At 32.1% G+C, this 14,914-nt stretch overlaps 1 protein-coding gene across 1 annotated transcript; it reads right to left on the bottom strand.

Moving 5' to 3' along the window:
• Positions 1 to 11,148: 11,148 nt before the first annotated feature.
• LOC139843931 (heat stress transcription factor A-5-like) lies at positions 11,149 to 14,143 on the bottom strand. Its single transcript, XM_071834115.1, has 2 exons — positions 13,825 to 14,143; positions 11,149 to 12,493 (listed from the first exon to the last, which is right to left on the bottom strand). The coding sequence occupies exons 1-2, from the start codon at positions 14,053 to 14,055 to the stop codon at positions 11,423 to 11,425; spliced, it is 1,302 nt and encodes a 433-aa protein (XP_071690216.1). The 5' UTR covers positions 14,056 to 14,143; the 3' UTR covers positions 11,149 to 11,422.
• Between the last annotated feature and the right edge of the window lie 771 nt (positions 14,144 to 14,914).

Here is a 14,914-nt window from a genome sequence, read left to right as displayed (position 1 = left end):
ATTTTTGGGCTGAGAATACATGCAAATGCTTCATTAACTGTTTTACAATATTTATATGCGTGAGTTCATTTACTCCCTTTTTACTCATTACATTTTTGGGCTGAGAATACATGCAAATGCTTTATTAACTGTTTTACAATATTTATATGCGTGAGTTCATTTGCTCCCTTTTACTCTTTACATTTTTGGGACTGAGAATACATGCGCTGTTTTTACAACTACTTTATTGAATGCTTTTGAAATATATTTTGAACTGCGAATACATGAAATGCTTTTATAAATGTTTGACGTGATAGACACAAGAAAAAAAAACTTTCCTTGAATGAATTATTATGCAGATAGAAGTTCTGCGGATTATTATTGAATTATGTGGATATGATAATTGCCACCGTTGAATTATGTGGACATGATAATTGCCACCGTTGAATTATGTGGACATGATAATTGCCACCATTGAATTATGTGGACAAGATAATTGCCACCAATTGATATGAATGTTATGTATCGAGAGAATGATTTTTATACACAGGTTATGTGTATTAGTTTTTGTGCACGAGATATGTGTACGGTTACTAAGATTTACGAAAGATGATTTCGTACACGAGAATTGTGTACTGTATTTAAAAGATATCGCATGTACATTACAGGTGGGTATAGGATTCGGGCCCATTTGTACCATGCAGGATTTAAATCTTGTGGTCTATCAAAATGATGAATTTTATTGTTTTATGATAACCTTATGAACTCACCAACCTTTTGGTTGACACTTTAAAGCATGTTTATTCTCAGGTATGAAAGAAATATTCCGCTGTGCATTTGCTCATATTACATGGAGTCGTTCATGGCATATAGAAGTCAGTTCATCGCGATGGTACCATATGTTAAAGACTTCGTCCGGGTGGATAAGGACGGGTCCTCACAGTTGGTATCAGAGCGGTGGTCTTAGTGAACCAGGTCTGCATTAGTGTGTCTAACTGATAAGTCGTTAGGAAGCATTAGTGAGTCTGGACTTCGACCGTGTCTGCATGTCAAAAGTTTTGCTTATCATTTTTGTCGGAAATCATCTGTTTATCATCCTTAGGAAATTACCTGCTTATCATTCTTAGTCTAGACACATCTTACTGCAATGATTGCATGAATAGTGTATAGACAAAAATTCGTATCTTAGCGTATCTGCTAATTCATATCTTAGCATATCTGTTACTGTAGACTTTGCCTGACAACTTCCGTAGATTCCTCCGTAACTTATGGGATTTTAGTATTATATATGCATATGTAAATTATGTATTGCAGGGTACTAATCTACATCCTATAATCTAATTCTTATCGAAAATCCTTCATCTGATCATACGAGATGAATCCCTCAAGCAGTTCAAGTACCTCGAATTCCGATAGCTATTCCAATATGGAAACACACTTGAGCTTCGAAAGCATTATAACTAGAATGGATCAACAAAATCAGTCATCACCAATTCAGGATGAATTGGCGAAGGGTTCGTAGTCGACTAAACCAACAAAGAAAAGAAGAAAGCGATCTTTTCCTTTCCACCAATCGAATTTACCTCTTGGAAATGAACCTGAAACATTTACCGGCGAACCTGTTTGTAATACTGTTTTCTCTCTCATTTTCCGAATATCTCGCCAAGATTATATTCTATCCACAATTCTAAACCTTATTCATCCGCTAGTTCCGACCGGCAATCATCCCGGAATAATAGAAGAGGTTAACAAACTTCGAGTTCGAGAAACAGATTTGGAAAATATGGTGCAAAATGTACCAGCTTCAGCAACATCACCGGCACCAACAGTACCATCAATAACAGCACCAGTATCATCAACAATCCATGCCTCAATATCACCATCTGTACCTCGAGTATAATTATCGTTCCACGAATTCTTCTACATCATTTATCTTCATTCGACATGGCGATTATATAATCTCTAATGTTTTAGAGATTATATATTCTTATTCTAACGGTAAATCAAATGAGATTAATATCATATTAACTCATTAAATCCATAATTACATCTGAAGAAAATATATATGCAAGCATATTTTCATAAAGATTGTAATTAAAAATTCTTTTGTACAAACTGTTAATGGTGAAAATATTTTAACGGGTAGGTAATACCCAAAGAATATTTAGATTTCACATTAATAAATTACACTGTACATTCTTCGAATCAGATTCAATAGTCATTTACTATCCTACTTACATCCACCGATATACAAATCCGTTCACCACGAAATAACCATTTTCATTCAATTTCATATTTGGATTTTGATCTATCAGAATCCAACAAGTGGCATAATGAAGAAAACATTAGACAAGATAAAATTTGTTAGAAACAAACAAATTAACTATGAGAAATTTTGTTAAGAATCCACGCTAACGAAATCCTAGCTAACTGTTCCTAGCTAACTGTTAATTCCGTATTACATTTTATTTATCGCAGTTTATTTATCGCAATTTAATTATCGCAATTTACATTCTCGCAATTTTATTTATCGTCATTTAATTTCTGTTATTTACTTTACGCACTTTATTTATCGTTATTTAATTTCTGTTATTTATTTTACGCACTTTAAATATCGGGACACGTATACAAGGTTTTGACATATTATATCGACGCATCTATATATATTATTTGGAATCACCATAGACACTCTATATGCTGTAATGATCGAGTTCTCTATACAGGGTTGAGGTTAATTCTCAAATAATATATATACTTTGAGTTGTGATCAAGTCTGAGACGTATACGGGTCACGACACGTATTAATTAATTCGAATATTATATATTAAACTATATATGAGTTATTAGACTGTCAACTGTGGACTATCGACTGTGGACTAATAACAATGGACAATTAAATGAATTAAAATATTGATTATAACATATGAAACTAAACAATTCTTCAAGTTTGCCACTTGATTTCATCCTAAACTTCAAATTATATATTGACAATTACGATCTGCGTTCAAACTTTTCATGATACTTGAAAACACATCAATCGAGAGAATGAACCAACCACACTTCATCTACGGAAGAAAAGATTGATACATATAGTTATGCACCTGAAAACTCCCGGACCCTAAGTAAAAGTTTAACACGTGTCTGTGTTAGCTCCTTTGGCATTGTTATTACCGAAAATAACATTGCAACTCTTTTTCAAATTAGCCAATTTTATCACAGCTTCAACAAATCAACTTCAACTTCCATTCGAATTAGCCTTATTATAACCTCGATATATAAGTTTGCCTGTCATCATCGTTACCGAAGAACCGTTTATATTTCACCACATTAGCAGTAAAATTACCAGCAACTTCAATGAATTTGGACTTTCCGAAAAATCATTATATTCATTGAAACCCCATCTTGTATTCATCTATACCCTATAACAATAATTGCCATACCAATTACCGAGAATCAGCAATCAGTATTTCGAATCTCGTAGCATTTCTACATCAATAGTTATATGTATACATATAACAATTATCTCCTAGAATTACGACCTTCAATTCTGAAATTTTGAAAAGGCACCCAGTTTACGAATCGATACTCTGAATGTTGAAAAAGCTGAATGAAGCAGCAAAAACTGTAGGCAACCGTAAACGACCTTAGTCGTCGAAAGTTTGATAATAAAGAATAATATGTTGGAAAAGCTCAGAAACGTTGAAACTGGAAAACGGATAGAGTTAACCTTGAAGGAGACCAAGGACAAATACAAGGACCATACCCTATATTCAAAGAATCCAGATAATTCTGGATCCGTTGAAATTTTTAGAGAATATCTTGCCCCGAAGTCATGTTAAAATCTTGCGGAAAATCTTTCTCCATCAACCATCGAACTTAGAAATTCCAAAATATCATCATCAATATCTTTGATATTTCTGAGGATATTTTCATAAATATTCTCGTCCGAAATTATATACCTCTTCGTGCTTCCTGTGTATCATTATATTGGAAACATTCAAGAGAAAATTTAGTACCGAAAAGCAGATTATGCGAAACTATGAAGAAAGCCGTGGACAAATCGCAAAGAATAAGTTTGACTTCAAAGAATTCAAATGATTCAATGTCTGCTAAAGTCTTTAGTGAATATCTTGCTCCTTACTCTAAACCCTTGCAGACAATAGTTTCTATCATCCGATGATCTTAGATATTCCGAGATATTATCGTATCTTTCATTATAAATATCCTCCATATTTCTGGAGATATTTTTATAACTATTCTTATCTGAAATCATTAATCTCTTCGTGCTATCAGTATTACATCATATAGAAACTGTTAATTTCTATATTCTGTAAACTTTCGAGCTTAAAATATGAATGTTATTGAAGTAATGTTGGGAACTGATGCATGAGTTAGTATAATATAATGACACTTGATCAACGTGATTATATTACAGTAAGTCATGCTGAGTTCTAATGGGACGTGATGATTCACAGATCCTAACGTCATCACGTGCCATGTTACATAACTCTTTCATTATGCTTAACTTCTGCACATATCAAGAAAGTATTTTCTTGATAGTTCTATTCTCAGTGATTCTGGTAATTTGATAAATCAAATCGTGCCAATACATTAGTTCTTATTTAGAACACGATGTTTATTCGAAATTCCATACTTACGAATTCTGGACCATTACTCGCTTTACTAGAGGTCGGGAGGATAATAAAAAGGCAAAGAGCTCCAAAATATAAGTAGAAATATAAAGCCCAACAACAACACCGAAATTACAAACCGTGGATACCAGTGCGTAAAGCAATATAAAGACACGGGAGGATTATAAATACAATAATCCCTAAAGCATAGTAGAAATAAACGGATTCCTCCGGTGGAAGTGGGAAAAGGAGAATGATTGTTGCGATAATCAGGATAAGGACAAAGATCAAAACTGGATTAAGCATTTCACGATCTTTTGAATTTGGGAATATAGTATTGAAGTGGTGAAGATTAATGGAACGGAAAAGGTAAAATTTATAGTGAAAATATCAGACAGAGGAATCGAGGCAGATCACCGCATTTAATTATAGAGATCTTAATTTCCATAAATCCCAAAGAATCAGATCTTATAGATTTCCAAGATTTTCTTTTAAATCCCTTGAATTCCGGAATTTAACCAAGACAATGTCAAAAGTTAAGACGCACCTTATTTTCATTCATTTCAGTCTTTCGTGATAACCTTACTCGTACACTTCGAGTAATTGAATTATTTTATCCATATTACTCAACAGAAATAAAACTCTAATTATCAGCTCATATTCGTCATGAAAACATTCTTATTGTTAACCATGACGACCTCACTCAAATTTCGGGACGAAATTTTTTTAACGGGTAGGTACTGTGATGACCCGGAAATTTCCGACCAAATTTAAACTTAATCTTATTATGATTTGACACGATAAGCAAAGTATGTAATGTTGAGTCTCAAAATTTTGAACCGTGTACATGAATTCAGTTAACCTTGACTATTCTCGACGATTCACGAACAACTCTGTGTAATTAAAAAAAATGAAAATATATATATATATATATATATATATATATATATATATATATATATATATATATATATATATATATATATATATATATATATATATATATATATAAAAATACAAGTATATGATTTTTTTAATAAAATACACTATAACCTATTTGAATTAAAAATGTAAAATAATAAACAGAATAATTAAGTATTATCATTTAAACTCATTATTATTATTATATATTACCATTATTATTGTTAATATAAAAATAATACCACTTAGTATTATTATCATTTATCCTCCTTATAGTTATTGTTGCCATTATTATTAATTATTAAACTTATTATTCTTTACTAAATTGTTATCCTTATCCTTTTTATTTGTATTATTATTATTACTTATATTATTATTAATAATAGTAGAAATATTAACATTATTAATGTAATTATATATATAAAAAAAATATGATATTAGTTGTATATATAAATTGACTAGAAAAGTCTAATAGCGGATTCAAGTTTATTTTTTTCTTCACTTTTGATTTTTGCTTTCCAGCTCAATTCATGTCTTCTATCTGATTACTTAAACAATATATAATATAACCAAATTCATTTAAATATCACGTTTAAATAAATACAAAGAGGAAAGTTAAAAGTCACGATCTTACTACTGTGAGTTTTGTTTCTTATATGCAAATTATTGAACCTTACTTTTACTTTCTGTTAGATGTCTAATCTAACTATCCTATCCATTCTAGTTACCTATCTATTAAATTCTATAACACATAAGTATTTCGAATTATTCAGAGGCACACAATTGATAATCATCGCCATCAACTTCAAACCATACCCATTACCACGACATCCCCATGAACAACCCAACTCACCATTACTATGAACTTAAACAAAAACCTACAGCTACAGTGCTCGCTAATCTTCTGTTCTTGTTTGATTTGTTGTTGCTGCAGCTCTTACCATGAAGTTAGCAAAGATTAGACTCAAACACCCACGTCCACCATCTCTATCGTGAATATAACTGTCACCTTCATTATTATACTCCATTTAAATCATCATCTGCAAACTACAACTCGAAGCCAAACACCATGTAAGATTTCTGCTGTACGTTTCTTTTTATCCTGCTGCTATTTTCATTTCTATCATAAACCCAAACCAAACGAAACCCATGAACACTAAACGATCACCACACTACTTGCTATATTTTTGTTTTCATTCGAATGTACCCAAAAACAACATTCACACAACGAACTACTGCAACCCGTTCTTCTTCTACTAGTACGTGTACTTTCTGACGCAACAACCATCGAAACCCATAACAATAACTCACTGCTGCGGCTGTATTTCTTTCTCTGATCGAAACCAAATCCCACAAGGCTGCTGCACGTTTTCTTCTTCTTTTAATCCTTGATGGCCGACACCCTTTAATTTGTTTAATGAATCATGATGGAAAGAAAAAGTAGACAACTAAGAATGCTTTTGCTAGTGGAGTAGTGGGACGTCAAAAAGGAAATAAATAATATAAATATGGTACTGCATGATATCCGTTTTTTTTTTTTTTGCTGTACCTAAACCCACTTCACCCACATGTTAACTAATCAAAAGATACTCTTGCTGTTGAAATTGTTTTATTTGATTATATATGGCCGACCAGAATTAAAGTCATTAAACCACTTGTGACCTGCTCATTCAAATTTCCATTCCACTAAATTATTATTGTGCCATTCGAGCTTTAAACTGGGACCTGTATTCGATCAGATATGAAACAAATTTTGCTAGCGGGTTTTAATTAGAATTAGGAAATTAGTAGTGGACTTATGGTTGATTATTATTGGGCCGATTACTTGCATACATCTTTACGTGGACTTGTGCAAACTATGTTGGGCTAAGAATTGGTTTTTATATTATGATTGGGCCGAGACCCATTTCTTTGGACTGAGAACAATAATGAACATGGTAACGTGTTTTCGAATGTTGAAGATGACAATAATTGATGATGATTATCGAGATTGAGGATGGATAATGAACTTAGATGATGATTAGGATTGTGATTTTATGTAAGATAGGATATGAAGATGATAATGATTCATGATCGATTATAATAATATTAGTCACAACGATGATAATATTATGAGCATAAAATGATAATGATGATTTTATGGGAACTATGATATAGGGTAGTGGTTAAAACATAAATGCAATGGCGATGGTATTGTTAAGGATATTATCGGGTTAGCGGGACGTCGCGGGTTCAAACCCGGACTTGAGCATTTTTTTTAGGACTACTCCTTTGAGGTAGTTTACTTATTTATTATTATTATTATTATTATTATTATTATTATTATTATTATTATTATTATTATTATTATTATTATTATTATTATTATTATTATTATTATTTTTTATATATATATTATCAATATTATTATCATAATAACTATTATTATTATTATTATTATTGTAAAATAAAACAACTTTTATTTATTATTATTATCAACATTATTTTATCAAATAACTATTAGATATATAAACCCATATTTACTACATACAACATAATTTTATTAATACTTTTATAATAAATATTAATGAATATAACTAATTAGGTTATTAATGAAACACCTAATTAAAATAACAATTAAATCACTAATAATATATAAATTTGTTCGATTACCATTATATGTGTTAATATATATATAAATGATATAGGTTCGTGAATCCGAGGTCAACCCTACACTTGTTAAATGACGTCATATGTATTTTTACTACAAAATACAGTATGGTGAGTTCATTTACTCCCTTTTTACTCATTACATTTTTGGGCTGAGAATACATGCAAATGCTTCATTAACTGTTTTACAATATTTATATGCGTGAGTTCATTTACTCCCTTTTTACTCATTACATTTTTGGGCTGAGAATACATGCAAATGCTTTATTAACTGTTTTACAATATTTATATGCGTGAGTTCATTTGCTCCCTTTTACTCTTTACATTTTTGGGACTGAGAATACATGCGTTGTTTTTACAACTACTTTATTGAATGCTTTTGAAATATATTTTGAACTGCTAATACATGAAATGCTTTTATAAATGTTTGACGTGATAGACACAAGAAAAAAAAACTTTCCTTGAATGAATTATTATGCAGACAGAAGTTCTGCGGATTATTATTGAATTATGTGGATATGATAATTGCCACCATTGAATTATGTGGACAAGATAATTGCCACCAATTGATATGAATGTTATGTATCGAGAGAATGATTTTTATACACAGGTTATGTGTATTAGTTTTTGTGCACGAGATATGTGTACGGTTACTAAGATTTACGAAAGATGATTTCGTACACGAGAATTGTGTACTGTATTTAAAAGATATCGCATGTACATTACAGGTGGGTATAGGATTCGGGCCCATTTGTACCATGCAGGATTTAAATCTTGTGGTTTATCAAAATGATGAATTTTATTGTTTTATGATAAACTTATGAACTCACCAACCTTTTGGTTGACACTTTAAAGCATGTTTATTCTCAGGTATGAAAGAAATATTCCGCTGTGCATTTGCTCATATTACATGGAGTCGTTCATGGCATATAGAAGTCAGTTCATCGCGATGGTACCATATGTTAAAGACTTCGTCCGGGTGGATAAGGACGGGTCCTCACACAATTTTTGCAAAAAGTTTGGACATATTGAGAAATATTGTAGAGCAAAAAAAATCAAGGCCAAACAAAGGAACTTCAGTTGGCAAATGTCTCTGAAGAAAATCAGGAAGTAACTGAACACTTGTTCATGGCATTGCATGTCGATTACAAAAGTAGAGATGTGACTGTTGATGAAGGAGCCTACTGGGATTGGAATATGAAGGAAGTTAAAAGGCATGAAGCTTCTATTTCAAGTCTCCAAAATGAATCTCATTATGATGACCCAGAATTTGATGTCGAAGACACAACTGACACCGAATTTTTGACAACCAGAAAAATTGCTGATGTATACGAGTCTTGTAATCACGTTGTTATGGAGCCCGAAAGCTATATTGAAGCTTCCAAACACGATGAATGGAATGAAGTCATGAAAGCAGAACTTGAAGTGATTAAGAAAAATGAAACACATAAGCTTGTTGATCTGCCAAAGGGTATGGACTTTGGAGAAACTTTTGCTCCAGTGGCTCGTTATGACGTGATCAAGGTATTGATAGCTCTAGCTGCTCAACGCAATTGGAAAATACATCATCTTGATGTGAAATCTGCATTTTTGAATGCTGAATTTGAGGCATTTTTGAATGATGAACTTGAGGAGGAGATTTATGTAAAGCAACCCCAAGGCTTTAAAGTAGTTGGTCAAGAAGAAAAAACGTACAGACTATATAAGGCACTTTATGGTCTAAAGAAAGCACCAAAGGCGTGGTATTATGAGATCGACGCTCATTTGATGAATCATAATTTTAGGAGGAGTTCAAGTGCATTTTGCTGGAACTCAAAGAAGCAAAGAATTGTCGCACAATCTACTGCAGAGGCAGAATATATAGCAATCACATATGCTCTTAATCATGCTGTTTGGATGAGAAATGTGTTGTCCGACTTGGATCTAACTCAAGAATGTCCAACAGTAATCTATTGTGATAACAAGTCTGCTATTGCTATAGCAGAGAATCCGGTGCAACACGGAAGAACAAACACATCAATATCAAATATCATGCTATTCGAGAAGCCGAGAAGAATGGAAAAGTCTAGCTGAAATATTGCACCTCTGATGATCAATTGGCAGATATGCTTACAAAGTCTCTTACGGGGATGAAACTAGATCAATTGAAAATTCGGCTTATGATGTCTAACAACAATCTTAAGGAGGAGTGTTAGCGTATCTAAGCTTGTTATTAGACATTAATCTTATGTTATGTAAACTTAGTTACTAAGAAAACTTAGTTATTAAGAAAACTTAGTTACTAAGAAAACTTTACTATTAAGTATTCTTAGCTATTAAGTATTCTTAACTATTCTTATCCATTAAGGATACATAGATATTTTAATATCCTTAGTTGTTAAGAAATTATCGATATTCGTGATACTTACCTCTTAAGTTTTCTTAGAGGTTAAGAAAGTTAGTTTTTTGTAGCTTATAAATAGGAGTTGTAATCAAGAGTTGTATAAAATAACAAATCTTCAAATAATACACTCAATCTTCTAATTATTTTTATTCTACACTTTCATTATTTATTCTAATCTACTTAGCAACACAGTCTTATTATTTTAATCTTTAGCAACAAAGTCTTGCTATTTTAATCTTTCAAGTGTAGAATTCTATTCTATTCTTGAACATTTACAAGACTGTTGTAAAGTGTTTAAGCTAGGGGAACTTTAAATGGTTTATGACTAATTTGACAAGTTAATTGTAAAAGCTGGTTTTATTTATGTTATCCAAATGATCCTTACAAACTAGACAAGAGCTAAGCTAACCCATTCAACTCAAATGAGTCGATATTGCTACCCAAAGTTCTCTCTTAAAAGTCAACAAACTGACACAGACTAGAAGATACTTTTGCTCTGGCATACACAAACAAATCTAATAATAGAAATACTAAAAGAAATTATTATCCACTTTGGCAACATATTGCATAAAGACAGTTCTCTATAAGAATACTATTAGTATGCCCTGTATCCGAGAAAGACTTGCATCAAAATTTTCAAATGAAATACAAAGACAAGTACATAAATATGATCCCATATGTTTAGACCCAAACCCAACGGGTAACCAATTCGTCTACAACATCTTACTGAAGCTAAAGATACAAATTTAGTTAATAAAGTAATGTGCACATAATTAAAACTAGTATATTAAAGCTTATATAAAGTGAGCAGCACCTGGAGATTCAACACTGGCATCAAAGAGATTAATTAGTTGCATGCTCAAAGAGTCAGATTCTGCATATTCCTAGAATTCCCATATGATCCATGGCCTGATCTTCTATCTTCTTGTTCGTATGATGGTGTTGACCTTAAATTTGAGCTCGAATCCTCAACATCAGAAGAACCCGGTCTCTCAGTTAGAAACTGCTCCCAAAACACATCATTAACCCGTGCCTGGCCACTTGCAGGGCCCGCCTTATTTACTGAATCATCACGTGAGGAAGATAAGATCACATTTTGAACTGCACGTCTTCCAATGTCCTCAAAAGATTGAGCGATTGTATCTGGTTCTTGATACGGGTTGGTTTGTGATACAGATGATGCTAAAGTGAGATTCAATTGACAAGATAAAGGACCCTCGGTTTCTTCATTAGCATCTAAATTTGACCCGATTTTGGGGATAGAAGAAGCTCCAATGTTAAACGCAAACGATGTGCAGGTATCAGAAAGTTCTTGAGTTTCTGGTGCAAACGGGAGCCTGTCATTTGTAGTTTTAGTGCAGTTTTCAGACAATATGATTTGTTGACTTCCATCATCTTCGTTTGAGCTTTGAGTGCTGTTTGAAACAAAATTAATATCTGAAACTGTTGGTGATAACTCGAGCCTAAGTTTGTTTGAAAAATCATGATGAATAACATTTCCCGAATCAGGTTTAGATGTTGGCAATCTTCGTTTCTTATTTTCAGCTGAGAAATCAATGGATTCAAGTTTTTGAGCAAGATGTTCAACAAATTCAGGATTTTGAGCTGCTTCTTTTAAGAAAGTTAGTAGGGTATCTTGTTTTTGTTCCATATTGTTGACCCGTTGAGTAAGGTCTTCAAGTTGAAGTTTTGTAAGGGGTTGTTGTTTGAACCTTAAAAGGCTTTTTTCAAGTGAAGTTTTTTCACGTGTAAGTTTGTCGATCTCTTCCTCGAAAGCTGCTCTTTCAGGATCAACGGTTGAAGATTGAGGATTAGTACTGTGGCTATGAATGGGTTTTCTACGATGAATGTTCTTTAAAAGGTGTTTTTTATCTTTGATAAATTCTTCATTTGCGAATTCCCATCTTTCAGGATCAATCTTTCTGAAACCCTGTTTGTTAAACAGAATCATTCCCCGTTATTTAATACATATTTCAATTTGGACGCCTTTAATCATAAATCACTTATAAAAACGGCATATATAATCATAATAATGAAAACATTAATAAACAAATAATAAGCCAAACTTAGCTTTAGAATACACATAAGGAAATTCTGGATTATGAACCTATATATCTATATAACAAATGGTCACTAACGATTATCTACAAAATACCTCACAAGATTCGCGATATATATTACATATCGATGACATATGTGTATCATGAACATTCTTGTACCCATACTTTACTAAATTAAGAAACATCACCTGCCTCACAAGACTATATGTGGATACATACATAAGGAACTTTACACAAGACTATAAATAATTACAACATGAGAACCTCAGTGGCAAATCTAGGATGAACACCCAATGGGGTCCCCGAAAATTTTTTCAAAGCTAATTATATTTTAGGGGTACTTTAGTTGTTTACCTAAAAAAAACCATAAATTTTCAAAATATATGGGGTCCTATCCTTAAATTTAGTGGTGTCCTACACAATTTGAAGTATACATTGTATAAATTTTTTAACACTGGTGGGGTCATAGGACCCCACTCCTTACATGCTAAACTCGCCACTGGAGAACCTTAATATACAAATTTCACCATAAATATAGACTATATGTTCCAGTTAGAATCCGATATTTGCAAACATATATGCCAAATTTGCAAAATATGGATAACTTCAAATTAATGAAAACGACCTAAAATACATATGCTCATCGAAAACCAGCATCTAATCCTGTGCAGAAGACGGCATACATACAAAACGATTCCCTCTAGCATGTTACCATTGCTAGATCAAGCAAAACTAAACGAATAAGTCATCTTCAAATTCAAAATTAAATTTATTAACAAACCAAATCGAACAAACAACACCATGGCAAGAAGATATACAATCCAAAATGTAGCTTAATTGCTGAACGTAACATTATTCTCCGATCTTTTATTTCAGTATACATTGTTAAACATAAAATGGAACTAATTTAGCTTAAATGTCATAGTAGCCCAGTATCAGCAAACAAGACCAATTCAAGTGCAATCCACCATAATTTGTTTTTCTTCATTAACATACAAATCAATCAACATTATCTTAAAATTTAATCTAAAACTGATTAATCGCAACCACAACACTAACAGAAAGTTCAAATCAACACTTACGAATAACTAAATGAATTAAAGTCAAAACTGGGTCAAATGTGATCTACAAAATTCATTCAGAACCGATTAAACAAATCAACAAACACAAAAACAAATATAGAAATTTGGTAATTACTTACATAAGTGTTGAGCTGTCTAATGAAACTAGAGAAATTATTGTGTTTGAAATAAGTAGGTAACAACAATCGAGCAAATTCAGGTGGATTCCACACTACAAAACTGGTTCTGTTGGTGCTCCATGAGACTATTTCGTCTGTCAATGAATCGTCAACCATATCGTATGTTTTTAAAAGAAACGGCGCCGGACCTCCGCCGCCGCCGCCTCCGGATGTTGCCGAATTGCGGTCCATATAATTGAAGAATTATAATATCGTGATCAGTTGAGGTTTCTAGAAAGCCCTAAATTCGAATTGGATTGAAGGTGTTGCTTACAATGAAGATGATTATGACAGTTGACTGTTAAATGCCATTATTTTTGTAAAGTATTTCTCTATGTACGTTTACTCCCCTGAATTTAAGGTTGACTTATACTAATGCCCTTGAAAAAAGTATTTCTCAATGTACGTTTACACCCCTGAATTTAAGCTTCACTTACACTAAGGCCCTTGAAAAGAAATATTTTGTGTATTGGTCGAAAATTAGGGGTGTGCTTGATTGGAAGGTTAGGGGGTAAGGAATGGGTAAGGGTGGGGATGTTAACGGATTGAGTATAGATTAGATATGGATTAGCTGAGCTTATATTTATATTTATATCCAGATTTATATTTATATATATTTAAATATAATTCATTCATTGATATTCATATCCATTGGATGAAGCGGGTAAATGAATATTTGTTGGATGTTAAGTTTTTCTAAAAATATTACCATCAAAGTATTTTTAACAAATATATGTAATATATGCAATATATACGAATTTAATACTAATTACATAATTTTATCTTCACAATCTATATTTTCGATAACATTTTAAGAGTTTATAGTATACATATATAAGGATTTGTAAACATATACGCATATATTTAAGTAAATATGTATATATTTATATGTATATATGTATTACGGGTTGTAAATGGATATATCCATGAATGGGAAATTTTCATTCATGTCCAATCCACTACTTTTTTACATCATCCATATCCATATCCAGTTATCATCCATTTAGATCATCCATATCCATTTTAATGGATCAGATCGGATGAATATCCA

This window comes from Rutidosis leptorrhynchoides, chromosome 4 (genome assembly GCF_046630445.1).
Source record: "Rutidosis leptorrhynchoides isolate AG116_Rl617_1_P2 chromosome 4, CSIRO_AGI_Rlap_v1, whole genome shotgun sequence".
Taxonomy (NCBI): Eukaryota; Viridiplantae; Streptophyta; class Magnoliopsida; order Asterales; family Asteraceae; genus Rutidosis; species Rutidosis leptorrhynchoides.
The sequence above is the reverse complement of the archived record's forward strand: the minus strand, read 5'-3'. Positions and strand labels throughout refer to the sequence as shown.

What these genes read in the sequence shown, in the direction of transcription:
- LOC139843931 (XM_071834115.1), bottom strand. Translation starts at nt 14,055, where the DNA reads ATGGACCGCAATTCGGCAACATCCGGAGGCGGCGGCGGCGGAGGTCCG. An exon ending in TTAGACAGCTCAACACTTAT is followed by an intron (nt 12,494 to 13,824) that starts GTAAGTAATTAC and finishes TTTAACAAACAG; the next exon opens with GGTTTCAGAAAGATTGATCC.